Source organism: Hippichthys cyanospilos, chromosome 12 (genome assembly GCF_059441005.1).
Source record: "Hippichthys cyanospilos isolate Australia breed blue-spotted pipefish chromosome 12, RoL_Hcya_1.0, whole genome shotgun sequence".
In the NCBI taxonomy this organism is placed as follows: domain Eukaryota; kingdom Metazoa; phylum Chordata; class Actinopteri; order Syngnathiformes; family Syngnathidae; genus Hippichthys; species Hippichthys cyanospilos.
This window is the reverse complement of record NC_142380.1, coordinates 16,003,374-16,018,762: the sequence shown is the minus strand read 5'-3', so window position 1 is coordinate 16,018,762 and position 15,389 is coordinate 16,003,374. Positions and strand designations below refer to the sequence as shown.

The 15,389-nt window shown below is 38.3% G+C and overlaps 1 protein-coding gene across 1 annotated transcript in view; it reads right to left on the bottom strand.

Moving 5' to 3' along the window:
• Window positions 1–545: 545 nt before the first annotated feature.
• The window catches only part of zswim5 (zinc finger, SWIM-type containing 5), a 55,787-nt gene continuing 40,943 nt past the window's right edge, over window positions 546–15,389 (bottom strand). Inside the window, exons 8-16 of the mRNA XM_088430049.1 lie at window positions 14,804–14,950; window positions 13,309–13,446; window positions 11,662–11,813; window positions 11,256–11,358; window positions 9,333–9,468; window positions 9,093–9,250; window positions 8,844–9,007; window positions 7,870–7,951; window positions 546–6,305 (exon numbers count right to left, since the gene is read on the bottom strand). Coding sequence (XP_088286175.1) covers window positions 5,443–6,305; window positions 7,870–7,951; window positions 8,844–9,007; window positions 9,093–9,250; window positions 9,333–9,468; window positions 11,256–11,358; window positions 11,662–11,813; window positions 13,309–13,446; window positions 14,804–14,950 — 1,943 coding nt within the window. The 3' untranslated portion in view covers window positions 546–5,442. The remainder of the gene's footprint in view (window positions 6,306–7,869; window positions 7,952–8,843; window positions 9,008–9,092; window positions 9,251–9,332; window positions 9,469–11,255; window positions 11,359–11,661; window positions 11,814–13,308; window positions 13,447–14,803; window positions 14,951–15,389) is intronic.

Below are 15,389 nucleotides of genomic sequence, written 5' to 3'. Positions count from 1 at the left end.
CCTGAACAAAATACACTTTAGAAAATAATAGATGGATTACGTCAGTGCTCAGTTATAGTACTCTGCTATATTAGATTGTGAGAGAAAATGCATATGATTTATCCTCTACCGCAGCCGGTCTAGGATTTACTTTATTAATAACATAATAACTTTGCAGCTTTGGTTGTTTTTAGATTTTGTAACATTGAGACCTGAGTAGGAAGCTGACTAGACGATGATTCTGGTTTAGGGTAGAAAATCCAACTGGACACCCTTTTTTCTTTCATCAGGATCTTAGAGGAAATGGAGGAAATGCATGAAAACACGGAGGGCATATACCAAAGGTGTCGAACTCAAGGACCGGGGGCCAAATCCGGCCCCACATCATTTGATGTGGTGCGCGAAATGCTAATAGAGACTACAATATCCCAACTTTGCTAACTTCCTTCAACTTCAAAAAGTATATATATATATATATATATATATATATATATATATATATATATATATATATATATATATATATTTTTTTTTTTTTTTTTTTTTTTTTAAATAAGACAAGTTAACGTGTTTCACACTTTATTCATAGAAAAGCACTGAAAGTCCAACACAAATCAATATAAAATGGTAGTAGCGATACATAAATAGTAATAAATTCTCGCTTTATAGACAGTAGCTCAAGAAGTCGCACAAAAAAAAAATACAAATAAAAAAGTGTTGATGTTAAGCTATCATACTTCTGTGGCAACAAATACTGGAAATACCTTCTTATAATCAGTAGCACAAAGAGGCAACAAACACTTTCAATATTCCCTTAAGTTAGAAACACTCCAAACAAAACAAACGGGAAAACAGTAGGTGAACTAGTGAATGAACACTACCAGCAAATAGTACTCTCCTACCAAAAGTAAGAAAAAGAAGAATGGATATGGAAAAATAAGCGAAGCTTCTCCTCCTCCTGCAAGTGTAAACAGACAAAAGGAGAGGGAGGAAGTCACGACGCTGCGGTTTTGACGAGATCAATGGCGGTAAAGGCAGCCGACTGGAGCGTCCTCTTCAAGAAACTGGCGCAAGTACATGCCGCGGTCGCGTGTTCTTTAATGGATGTTTTCTTCATGCAGAGGTTTCCACCTTCTAAGTCAAGCAGCATTGGGTTAACTCAAGTCAGCGATGCTTCTTCAAGTTGGCCACGACAAGGCTAATGGCTAGGAAGGGGCCCATGACCAAACAATTTGTCAAAACAAAAAAAAAAAGGAATCGAGGTCATCCAAAAGGCCATCCCCTTTGTTCATAGTTGCTTTTTTTTTTTTTTTTGTCACGTGTAGGTGTTGTTCTCTTACAAAAGCGCCACCATATGACGACACCTTGAGAAGACACTAAAGGCTTTTGAGTCCTGATTGAATGAAACCCACAAAGAAGTAAAGCAAAAATACTTTGTACATTGAAAGCTCAGAAAGGCATTTTCCCAGTTTGAATGTTTAACTCTCCATATGCCGCAACAAAGCCAAGTCGGCCACTTGTACATTGTCCAATCGCAAAGCAGGTTGGAGCTTGGCTTGCTTGCTTTCACCCCCCACCCCCGCCCGCCCGCGCCTCTCTAAAAGTGGTTCAGCCCACTGCGTCTCATGTTGCGCACTTAAGGAGGCGTCTTTACAAGTCCATCCAAGTGGTTCTGCATAGTCAGGTTTAAGTATGTATCTGTGCCCATTTTCCTCAACTTCCTTGCTTTTTTTTTTTTTTTGGATTTTTTTTCTTTGCAAATGTAAAAAATAATATTAATACAATAACAGCAAAATATAACAAAACAAAACTGCACACAGGAGCACCTGAGAAGTCTTTGCTCTTACAAAAATGCTGTCAAATTCCCCACACCCACAATGGTTCAAGTACACTCCCCCCACCCCCCCGAAAAAAAATAAAAACAAATAAAAAACACAACATACTTATCATAAATAATTATAATTTTACAATTTTTTGAATTGACACTTTAATATATACAATATCTTAAATGCTTAATGCTACTATTTTTTTTTTGTTTTGTTTCATTAAGTGATGTCCCTGAGAACTAAGTTTAGCCTCTTGTTTGTTTTCTTTTTTTATTCTTCTTTTTCTTCAATTAAAAAAAAAAAAACGTGAATCCGGTCACATGGAAGATCACATCGGAAATGGAATGTAAATAAAAAAAAAAAAAAATACAAGTCCCTTTTTGAATCCTCCTGTCACAGGCTTTATGACTACTGCTCTTCATCATACAAAGTTTCGACTATCAATAAATAAAAGAAGTGAATGCTGAAAGTGGCAGGAACGTACTGAAGAGGTATTTGTGTGAAGTGCTTGTATAATGACGTTTCGTCCGAGCAGTAATCTGAAAGTTCTGGCTGCAGACTGAACACAAGTTCCAAAAACATCAGCTCAAATGAAAACAGTTTCTACAAGTCAAATGACATTGGATGGATCGGGAAAATGTCAAAAACGTTTGCCCACGATGAGAGTTCAAGTAGCATTCCAAGCAAATCGTATTTGATGCGATACACTTATTTGTTAGTGCTGTTTAAGATTTATTTTAAGGCTTTTCAAATGTAAAAAGTGTTCTTGATCTTAAGTTTAGCTCTGACCCCCCGTCATTTCCAACGCTTGTTTTGTGGGCCAGTAACAACTGCCGTTCCTTTTCTGCGGGGTACTTTTTCTGAAGCGTCATCAAGCAATCTAAGTCGCTTTTCTGCGGGGTACTTTTTCTGAATCGTCTCCAAGAAATCTAAGTTGCAACTATGTTCACTAGTTTTAACTCTTTCAGTGCCAAGCGTTATTTGAAAAGGAAACCAGCCGATTTCTAGGATTTTGAAGCACCTTTCGAGGCCGACTGAAAAATTATTGTATGAAGATCTAGACATTGGTGGTACCATATGAAAAAAAATCCATTATTTACCTTGAAAATTAGTTTTTTTGTGAATTGATGTGTTTTCTGCACAACAGTAACTTTGACATAAATATTTTTTTAGGAATCTAGCCAAGTCCTACTCTTGGATCGAAAATGTTTATCACTACATTACAGCAGAGCTCCATTGGCATAATATTAAGTGGAGCACTGGCCACGAGTGTTATCGGAAAAAAAAAAAAAAAAAACTTAGTTGATAAGAATTCTTGTCACTGACATTTTACATGGCGGAAATTCTCGTCCACGGCACTGAAAAAGTTAAAAAGGAAGTTTCGATGGGAAATTCTTAATTCCCCCAAAAAAAACCTCATGATAGAAAGAGAACTTGAGCTACATGTGAGGGAAGTCGGTGATATCAACAAGGCCCAAATATAGCTTCAACGTTCTTCAGAATAAATATCATGCAACATTTATGCTGCTTGAAGATAAATACAGAGGCGTGACGATATATTGCTGAACAGTAAAATCCTTGACGGTTTACCTTGGTCTTAAAAAGTCAAGGTTTCTATAAACGCTAATGATGTCTATGACCAGTAGCGAGCATTTTTCATTTTTGCTTAAACTAAGAAAAGGGGTGTTGAACAGAGCAGATAGGCTGCTTGCAGAGTTGACTCAACAAGTCAACGCTTTGAAAATAATTAGATTTTGTTTGTCTGTTTTTTTTTTTTAACTTTCTTGGCATGCTCAAAGGATAAGGTCTTTGTTTTAAACCCTTCACATCTAAGCAGCATGCTGGAGGACAGGGCACCTTTGCGTGCCTTAACCAATAAATATTCTGAATTTTGATATTGTTCAGAGATGATTGGATAAATCGAAAACAAGTCATGACTGTGCCCTTTGAATCTTACAAGATGGCTCTCAGAACATTACTTCAAAAAAGGCAAACCTAAGTGCTCGTTTTTGATCTAAAGCACAAATTGATGCTCATGTTAGTCAAACGAACTGGCTTTTTGTATAATTTTAAGGGTTACAGGTGATAACGTTCCAAGTCATTTTGAAAATATAACACATCATTACTTTAGAGGATTTTTTTTTTTTCCAAAGTCTAGTGTGCCTCACAGTGGACATTCATGGAAGTGCGGTGTAATTTAGCAACACGGTATCACTAGTGCTTGCAGTTGACTCAACAAGTCACTGCTGAAAATAATTGGATGGCAATAACTTCTTTTTTTTCCTTTCACCTTCTTGGTATGCATGGCGTATATGGAGGTGGTCTTAAAAACAGTTTACCAGAGAAAGGACACCCTTCACTTGCTAAGAACAATTAACTCTTTCAGTGCCATGGATTTAAAATATTAATACAAATAATGAATACTAAGTCTCGTCAAATACGATTTTTATGGAGAGTAGCTGACACCCTTGACTAGTGCTTATCTTAAATTAAGCCACTTGAGCAATGTAGTGATAACTGTGACCTTTTGATGGCAGTGTTGCCATACATACTACACATGCATCACATACTTGTAATACCACCCATTTTCACATAGACACAACATTTTGTCGGCCATGAAAGATGAGTGAAAATGCTAAATATACTGGCAGTCTAGAAGTTGCTTTTTCCCCGATAACGCTTGGCACCGAAAGAGTTAAAAATTAGACGGATGTTAATGCATTTATTTATTTGTACTAAATATTTCCCAATGTACCAATATTGAATAAATTGTGTTAAATGGAAAAAAAATATATAGCTGTAATATTAATACTGTGATACCGTGTTATTTTTTGCTCAAGGTTATCATACCGTCAGAATCTAATATCCGTCCATGCCTGCTTGAAATAGTGCGTGAAAAATAGACACATGGCCCAAACCATTTCGGTTCATGGAAGAATATTACAAAATATATTCCAAATGGGTCCTTACGTAGAACAGCTCTTTCCATTCTTGGAAACAAACGGATAGTGAGAGCTGGTTCAAACTGGTTTTGGTCAGGTCTTTGGAATATTTTTTCACTGCACTGTTGTTGGCTCTACCCCCTGAATAAAACACGGCCATTAATCAACAGGGATGTTTAAGTAGATGAATAATACAGTTGAGGTATGATAGTAACACCGGGTGCATTTTCATCCTCAGTGTTTTTTTTTTTTTTTTTAACTATCTTCCTCTTTTAAACCTCACTTCTTTACTGCTTCGGTCTCAAAGAAGCCTCCAACTATTTTTTTGGTTTTTGTATCACAGGCAAAAAAAAAAAATGAAAGCTAGTTCTGTTTTTCACAATGTTATGACTTTTTCTGTTATGCAATTCAACATTGGTTGAGAGTGGGCAGAGAAGCTGCGCTTTGTTTTTCTGTAACATAGCCGACTGAGCCATGTGCCCCTCCTAGCTGTTTCAATGAAGTAGAGCAACGTACTGCCAACATTTCCTGGTTCACATTCAACACAAATAAAACTACCACATAAAAAAATATTAGTCACCAAATGGCTCAACTTAAGAAGCAAATACACAAAGAGCTCAACATTTTAAATAGAAATACATAAGACGTACTACCTTCTTAAGAGGGTAATCCCTCTAAAGGGAGTGGGGGTGGGGTCAACCAAATCGTTCCCTGACCAGCATCATGAGTTTCTTCTTGCCTTTGTAGATTTGTTTGAGGTTGTCTATGAACTGGGCAAACTGAATGTGGCCATCCTGTGCCAACAAGAAAGTTTCCCGTGCTTTGCTCAGGAACTCAATAAACTCTCCGTAGTGCCGCGGACTGATGTGTGTCAGTCGAGAGTGCGTGGTGTTGATGTACGCCGAGATCGTAGCGTCCAGGAGCTGCCGCAGAGGCGCCTTGTCCGTTGACATCAGCTTCCCAGAGTTCCTTCTCCCGGGAATGCCGGCTAGACCCGGTGCCGTCATGGTGCACCGCCGTAGGATATCAGAAAGCACAGTGGCGCAGTGGACGCTCTTCACCACCAATGGAATAATTGCGGCAAGCTCGTTTTTCCCCAGAGAGTGACTGAGCGCACAGGCCCACAGAACGTCGTTAATGGCTGGGTGTGTATCCTGGTTGTAAGCCAGGTTCAAGTGGGTCATGGCGAGGGAGGCCAGCTTAAACGAGCGCAGCGGGTAACCTCTGTGTTCCATGTACCTGGCGATAGTAAAGAGCTGCGAGTACGTCATACCGGAGGACGCCGCGTCGATCACAATCTGGTAGGCCGTCTCGAAGGCGATGTGGTCCTTCTCGCAGAGGGTCAGAGCCGACAGAGCGCAGTTCTGAGGATCCTTCATGGCGCACTGCAGCGCCAGCGTCCTTGCGCAACTGGCCAGCTCTTCTCGTTGGGGGTAATCCATACTGAGGCGAAGGATTGTGTTGTGCGACATGACCGTGGCTGCAACAATACTGGTGGCCTCGGTGGGTGTGAAGAGGGTGTACCAGCTCTGCAAAATGCTCACCAGAGCACGAAGGCCTGAGAGCAACAGACATAAAAAGACTAAGTAAGATAACTGGCTATTTATGATTTTCTGTCATTATTGACAGGAGATAGGGACTGAACCCTGTTGTGAATAGAGTGATCAGTAAAAGGGCATAATTGCATACTTACGCAACACGATTGTATTAAAGAACTATATGTATATTTCACTACGGCCAGAGCAAAACTATACAGAACACTGTACAGTTTTTTTAAAGCATCATACGGCTTGGGTTAGCTTTCATTTGCCACTTCCTGCTGCCTGTGGCATGGTTCGTGTTATTTGGTATTATATGCACAAAGGAGCAAGAAGCATTTGCTCAAATTGCTCAGCAGAGGTGGGTAGTTTGTCGGCGCTGACTGACTGTCCGTCACTCGGTCACTGCACCGACAAAAACATGAATGACAAAAACATTTTAAAAACAACTAAGGCCTAAGAACTGTAGATTTTATCTGTCATAATTGTCACCACTTGTGTCACCTGACAAAATTGGTAATGGCTTATCACACAGTTGAATCTTCCAAATTTCTGAGAAATGTTTAAACTGCTATATACTGTACTTAGCATGGAAGTAGATACATAGTCTTAACATGGAACAAGCATACCAGGAAATCCACATTAGACAGTAAGATATTTACAAAAAAAACCCAAACAAAACAACATCTATTTACATAAACTCAGCAAACCTTGCTTTTTAATTGTAGAGTATGTTACAGAGATGACATGCCTTTAGATCTGTATTATGTTATGCAAAACCTTGCTTTTGAATTGTACAGTATTGTACAGAGATGACATGACTTTAGATGTATTATGTTTAATGCTACCATTTCTGTAAACGGTATTTCTCAAATAGCTTCCCCCAGATAAAGGACTATGTTTTTGCCATATGAAGTGTGAAAAAAAATGCATTTCAGAAACTTTGACAAACATTTTTTGAGATTTAGACTAACCTGTAACCTGTATAAACACTGTAAAATGGAAACAGTTGTTAAAACTTGCTTATATTGTTTTTTTTTGTTAGTATTAAAAAAGATACAGTTTTTGGCTTCTACAATTTTTGGCTTCTACAATTTTTATAGCTATCTTATTTATAGTCATTGTGGAAAGTGGTGGTGCAACATTTTCTCTTTCCTGGTTAGGGCTTAGCAGAATATAATTGAAAAGCACTGCTGTAAATGCTTTGGGAAAGAATGCTTTAGAGATTAAAGGAATTCAAACACCATAATGTGTATGCCTCCTAGTGGGTGTTTTTTTTTTAATCACATTTGTCAGGATTTTGCCTGGGCGAGTTTACCAGAAAAAAAACTCAAGAACATTTCTAAATTATTTAGAATTTGACCAGCTATTAGCATCATCAATGCATCATCATTATCTGTCTAAACAACAGTGAGTAATGCATATTAATTGAAAAGCTGACAAATGACATATGCTTTAAATGAAATGTAGCAAGATCAAAGGACTTGATCATACAGATGATATCCAAACGATAAGAATAATGCTGTCTCAAGGCAGATTTTGTTAGCCTGCTGATGGTGAGGGGAGGGAAAGGTTTCAACGCACCAACTTCAGTGGCACAGGTTACCAGCCAACGGACCATCTCTCTCCTTCTCCAGTTGAGAGTGGACAGAGTCATCCTCATCACCTGCAACATGAATGGGGACAATATGACCATGCAAATGTGTACAAAAAGACCAATGAACTCGCAGTTCAACCGTGTATTTTCCACATCTGTTTCCCTATTATACCTGCACAGTCACTAGAGCTGTACGTCTGTTCAATTTAATTTCTTGAAGCACTTAGTTTGATCTTTTTTTTAACCTAAGTTTACCACCATTGGTAAAAAATGCATTATTTTTAATTGCTTACACAGAAAAAAATTAGACCAGTCAAAACTTTGAAAACATCCTATAATTTGGTGTGTTTGTTTTTTTAATATATAAATGATAGATTAAGAGGTAGAAGAAATATTGATGCAACTATTTGGTAAATAAAATTGTCAATGATAACTAAATATTTCTATTTATAATTTTGTTTACTCAAGTCAGCAATTTCTAAATAACAGCTTTGCACATCCGGGTAATTTTTCATCAGGCTTTATGACGTGGATGATACTTTATGACCTGCAATGTCTTTCAGTTCACAGCTGTGTATTCCTAAGAATGATTGCTTGAATTTCTTGACTTCTTATTTATTTGAAACCATTAGAATTTGAAGGCGTTACCAAACAATTCACTAGTACTCAATGTCAAACCTCATCAAATTAGAATGTATTTTGTATTGGTAAGGATTTCTCTAGCAAAAATTTGTTTTATTCACATTCCTTTCTGGAAGGCAAAGTGTGTATTGTGCTAAAGATCACATATAAAATGTAGTTTGTGCTAAGGTAATAGAGTCTTGTAAAGTACAACCTAGGTTAAGCACAGAAAGTCCTTACTTCCTCACGTTATCGAATGACAGAGGATTATCCGCAAAATGCACTAACACACAGGCATATGCAGGATGGGCGTGTCCATACACAGGCACACACACGCTACCTGAAGTCCTAGTTCCAAGGCCACATTGAGCAGAGTAATGTCAGGCGGGCTATCAGCAGGTGTTGCTATTTTGAAGGCATCCTGGGCAAGTTTAAATATTAAGGAAGAAGAGTGGATGTTTTTCTGAATGGCTTCCAGAACTGTCCGCAATCTCAACATGTCACCTAGAGATCGGGAACAAAAGTAGTGTTAAGGTTTTGATTTGCAATCTTAATGAGAAACTGGTTCAAGTTACATCTAGGACTGTACCTTTAGCAGCAGTTAGCATAGTTGAAGCTAGCTCACACTGCTGCGACTCCAAATGGCCGAGAGTAAACCAGCGTGGATATCTACTTGGAACGATGGAAATGCCATGATGAGGGTGACTGATATCGCCAGAGCCTGTAGATGACTCCAGAACCGGTAATCTAGAGAAAGGAATAGCGGAATATCAACATTTGCTGAAAGAAAATGAGAGCCTGAAAGCAAACAACAATTAAAAAGTCAGACCTCATAGCTCGGAGAGCCACCTTATACGCCAGATCTGCATCATGTGGCAGCAGTGCAGAAAAAAGGTACTTGGCAAAAGTGTGCATAGGAACACTCTCCCTGTGGATGACTTCACCCAGACCGCTGAACGGACCAGCTGTGCAGATGCAAATAATACATTATTCTCAGTTTTCAAGGACAATAAGATTTTGCCCTCAACATTATTGGAATGGAGACCCCCCCCCCCCCCCCCCCCCCCCCCCGTCTCTTTTTTTTAACTGGGATTTTTTTTCTTTTGCTGTAGGGTGGCAGTGTTTGGGTTAAGAAAAAAACATAGATGCTTCAATATGCTTCAATTTAAATCTACATCAGATACACAACTTAAGAGTCATCATTTGTAATGACACAGCACACAAGCCTATGTAGCCTACAGGAAGGGAAAGAATAAAAGTTGATTTTTTCATCAAACCTGATATTTAGTTGCCAATCCTTTACCTGCATTACTTGTATTACCCAGAGACATCACTGAACATATATGATGCCATTTTCTTTTACGAGCACTTTTGCAAGGCTTTTGTTACAGCCTCATTCGTTTGCTGTTTGTAACTGCCTTTAGACTGTTTTTCTACATTTAGTTAGATTGCTTTTGTATCTTCCGGTGTATCCGCTGGACTTTTGTACTAAAGTCTTTCTAGGGAGGAAAAACAAAACAAAACAAAAAACTATTGATTGCAAAAGTCACCAATGTGATCAATGTTCATTTAATGGCATCTGATTGAGTTCACCTCATGTTTCATTTTCACATTTACTTTCTTTTCATACATAGACAACTGTCAAGGTGATTACACTTCTGTCAGTGTAATCCATAAAAACCAAAAACACAAATCTGAAACTGAGCGCCATCAAATGTTATTTATCATTTACATAATATAATATCTTTGTTAATATAAAAAATAGGTGGGTTCAAAGTAATGTTAACATTGTGTCTAACCAGCGAACAAGATTCATCGATGTACCAGCGAATGAGTCTAGGGAATGAAGCTTATTTCTGAGGCGGGGCAAAGCCAACAAAGCAACAATTGAAAGAACCACTCATTGGATGCAACGTCAGAAAACCTACTGTATACATGGAAGCAAAGTAGTAAACCAAAGCGATGGAGGTGGAGCAAAATTAACATGGCTAAGTCAACAAGAAACAGTAGTGAAGGAATTAAATCATTGGTGTGGTAAAAATGTGATAATTCATGGTGTCGTAAGTATCACCATTTCTGGTCATTTAACAATGAATGAAACAATCTATTGTCTCTGCAGGGTCACTTTGAATAGTATGAGGCGAACAGACTTTGGTCTGGCATGTGACGTTGCTCAAGAAGAATATCCATCCATCCATTTTCTATAGCCGCTTATCCCAACAGGGGTCGCAGGCTTGCTGGCGCCTATCTCAGCTGGCTTCGGGCAGTAGGCCGGGGACACCCTGAACTGGTTGCCAGCCAATCGCAGGCCACACAGAGAAAAATGACCAATCACGCGCCCAATCACACCTAAGGACAATTTAGTATGTCCAATTCACCTGCCATGCATGGTTTTGGGGAGTATTCAGTGCGCCACCGAGCCGCCCTCTCAAGAAGGATATGTTACAGTAAATAAAGAAATTTAATGGCGTGGTGTTTACAAATGGTGGTAGATGGGACAATTACCGGATGCACTTTCTTTCACTCAAAAATAGTGGGTGTGGTTTGCATGACTAATTGTGTACCTTGCCCACATGTAGGTAAATACAAGGATATAAAAGACGGATTATTGAGCTTGTATTATATTCATCGTTTGATGTCAAATCCTAATGTTTTCAGTCTACAGCTAAAAGAAAGGAATTGTGGTGGAAAGTATATTTTGCATTTCAAAAAAAACCTTTACATCATGTCCGATATTTGTTGATTTCTATACCTTCCAGTAACTGTATAGCCTGTTTCCGGAGGGTCTGGACGAGCATGTTGTCAAGCTCTAGTTCTTGTAGCTTTGTAACAATTTGCTCTTCATTGCGGCACACCTACACAACACCACAAAATATTCAAAGTATAAACATTGCAAAATATTCTGTGTAGTATATGATCAACCCATCATACTGCAAAACACACACACAAACATTTGAAATGTTTGTGAAAACTCATCACAAAAAGTTTAATTCATCTGGATGAAAAATCTACCCCATGCATCTGTTTCAAAAAACAGATTACTGTAAGCGTGTCATCGTTAGTGAAAAGCAATAACTACTTTCTATGGACACTTAGTTGCATAATAATGTCAGCAGCACGAGGAAGCTTTGATGATCAGAAGTGCAGTCATTTCATACCTTGTCCTGAGCGTAGAGACCTTCTGGCATTATCCTTTGTTGGCCCATGCCCATCAGAGTCACCTCCAAGGCTAGAGTCAGGTAGGACTCTCCTCCATCATGAGTGCCCCACACTGGCACATGGTGGTAGATTGGACGCCTGGGCTCACCCTCTTATAGATAAACAAATGGAAGAAATAGAAATAATCAGATCACATATTCAGGCATTACAGTTATTTTATTAAATTAATTTAATTATTGTTATTGATTCTAAGTCATCTTCATGCTCTGTTCCTCAAGTAACCATGCTAAACCATACGTAATGTCAGTGATACATTGTCGGGGCCTTCAAGGCCCTCTCCACAGACCCTAACACTATCAAAAGCGCAACTTGACATGAAATGGTAATTATTTATTCATAACTATCTTCATCTCATAGCGTGTCTCTTGGTTGTCATCTTCCAATGCCTTGTGGGATTTCTTTTTGGTCCAGTCAGTTTTTTCCACTGTACTTTGTGATAATTAATAAAGAACGACAGGTTTAAAGTAGTGGCTAATTATGTGATTGTAAAAGCCTCGTTTTGTTTTCCTCGACAAAGGATAATTACCAGTTCATTCCTTCCATAGTTTCTTTATTTTATTTTTTTTACTACCTGTTTGGACTAAAGACTAACAGATTTATAGGGCCTGTGACCAAGAGTCCACAGGTTAATTCTTGACTAAAACGAGTAAATGATATACAGTCTTCCAGGAGCAATTAAAAAAAAAAAAAAAACAGGGACACAGTAATAAAGAATGATGTGTTGTTTGAATGAAAATAAGATCTTTGAAAAGGCCAGTGACCATGAGAAAGACAAACAAATTCCAAGTTTTTGAAATGTTAAAAAAAAAGACAATTTCAAGACTTTCTCTACCTTTTCTAAGTGATGTAATGTTATTTTGAGTTCCTCTCTTTAAAATCAAATTTTCATTTGTGCTGTAAAAGTTATGGGCCATCTTAATAGTGCGAAAAAAACAAAAAAGAAGTAATTGTGGGTATATATATATATATATATATATATATATATATATATATATATATATATATATATATATATATATATATATATATATATATATATATTTTTTTTTTTTTACATTCCAAAAAGATTGTATTTGAACAAGGGTATGTCGACTTTCAGATCCACTGCATATACTGTTGTATGTAAAAGAAAAAAAAAAAACATCCACTATGGTCTTAAGGTGAAGGCTGTACCATGCTATTTTCTGGAGCATAACAGCTCTTGCCATAAAAACATAAGAGTCTGTTGTGTGTTGCTTCACTGCTAATGAGCCAAATCAAAGTCCTGCTTGGCAATGCATCTGCTTTTAGGCCAATAAGGAATACATTTGTCTAGTTTTTAGCCAGTAAACCCTTAAACCAGAAAATTATCTTTGGGATTCAGTGGAGTAAATAGAAAACAAATATGCATCATGAAGTTAGTTTTATTTAATATTTCTGTTAAAGGTTCACTGGGCAGCAGCTTTGCTTAAAACCATGTTGATGGCTCAAAACCATGTTGAGGCTGTACAGGTAAAGGGAAAATCAATTGCAGATAAAATTTTGGCTAACAGTTGCCTAGATTTACCAACCTAATGTATTTTCAGCTAATGTCAATGATTTTGTACCTCCTGTGTCCATGGTACTGTCATCATCAACTCGGCACGTTTCGGTGAGTGTGGTAAACAGGCAGCCGATGGGGTCCAGAGGATGTCCTACCCAACCCTCCAGGTTAGTAGTTGTGGTTACGCCCCGCTGCAGAAGCTCTGGAAGAAGGACAAAAGCAGAGTAAGTGGCATCCCGTATTGACAAGTTCTTCCAAACACATGACAAAGGGTAGTAGGTGTTTCATTTGATGGATTTTTTTTCTGATTACGACAAATAGTTAGTGAGTGAGTGAGTGAGTGAGTGAGTGAGTGAGTTATTTAGTTAATTATGTAGTTAGTTAGGAAGGGAGGGAGTTAAGACAAATTGTGAGTGAGTGAGTGAGTGAGGGATAGATAGATAGATAGATAGATAGATAGATAGATAGATAGATAGATAGATAGATAGATAGATAGATAGATAGATAGATAGATAGATAGATAGATAGATAGATAGATAGATAGATAGATAGATAGATAGATAGATAGATAGATAGATAGATAGATAGATGTAATGTGTGCTTGTTGTCTGAAGGGCAGCCTGTCCATCTGCACAAGAGGATGTGAAATTGATTGTCGATCAGTCTTGCTTCTTTGATTGACAGTTTGATTTCACAGAAGTGTGGCTCACTTGGAGTCACATTGTGTTGTGCAAGTGTTCCCTTTTTTAATTTTTTTAGCAGTGTACGACGGTGACCGTCTAGGGCAAACGCGCTGAAAATGGCAGAACATGAATAAACCAGGAATGTAACAAACAAACGAATGAAAAAAAAAAAACAACTGCGAATATGAATAAACAATTGCAAATAAAAATGCAAACGGATTAAAAGAAACACGCTGCAAGTACATGCTGTATTCACAAAAAACTGGACGCAAAACTACAAATGACAGAACACTTTTCCCAAAACGGAAACACCATCAATTGGAAAACAACTTCCAAAGAAAAAATGCTGCATGTTGACGTTTTCAGAATGGAAGTGAGCCAGTCCACTAGGGGACGCCACTGGACCAGAAACTTTGTGACACCAGATCCACTGAGAAAATCTGATGTGACCTGATAAGAAAGTCTTAATTGACCAGCTTTGGGGGGGAAAAAAAAAGGTACGCTTTACTTCGTTCGTTTGTTTACTTCATTCCTGTTTTGTTAGTGTTCCGCCATTGGCAGCGTTCTTGCCCCCGACAGCCACCGTAGTTTACATACGTATGTCTGCTCATGCTTTAGCTGTGGGCACTGCGGTTACTTCCATTGATCACTCATCTTGATTCATCACTCATCTTGATCACATCATCAACCCATCTTGCCCCAAACTTAACCTACATTATGTGTGTCCTTGTGCGCAGGACCCAACAGTAAGCTGCTTTTTAGAAGCAATTTGTTATTTTATTTTTTTTCCCAAATGACATTGATCCATCATGGTGACTGAGAACTTTTTTCAGTATTAGACAAACAAAGTGGTGGGATTGTGTGTGTGGACATTACCTTTCTTTTGGTGTTTATAGATATCCATCTCACGCTGCTGTAGGAGGCGTAGCGTGTTGATGATGGCCACTGCCAGTCGTAAGGCTTCTCTGGAGTAACCGTGGGAACGCAGGGCATCTACACGAGCACATGCTGTCGGTACGTGGTCTGCGTGTTTAACAAGAGTCAAGATGATTACATTTTTAACACACACAGACATTGATTCAATGTGTTCATTCCTCCAAGCTATTTGTTGGAACTAGTCTTTGATTAAAGTGGATTAACATTTTAAATATGAGCAAGGTTGCAACTCTTCTTGAATTTCTTTTTCCAGGACTTTTCTGAACCTAGTGTACTAAGTGTAGAATGACTGATAAACAGGTGTGTCATGGGGAACTATCCGAGACTATCAGTTACTTTAATGAACGACCATTCACACTCATAGACACACCTGTGCAATTTGGATTGTCCAATATTCCTACCATGCATGTCTTTGAAAATGTGGGAGGAAACAGAAATACTTGGAAAATACCCACATGGGCATGGGGAGAACGTGCAAATTCTACGCAAGAATAGGGATTGAACCCACCTCAGCATATGAGGCGAT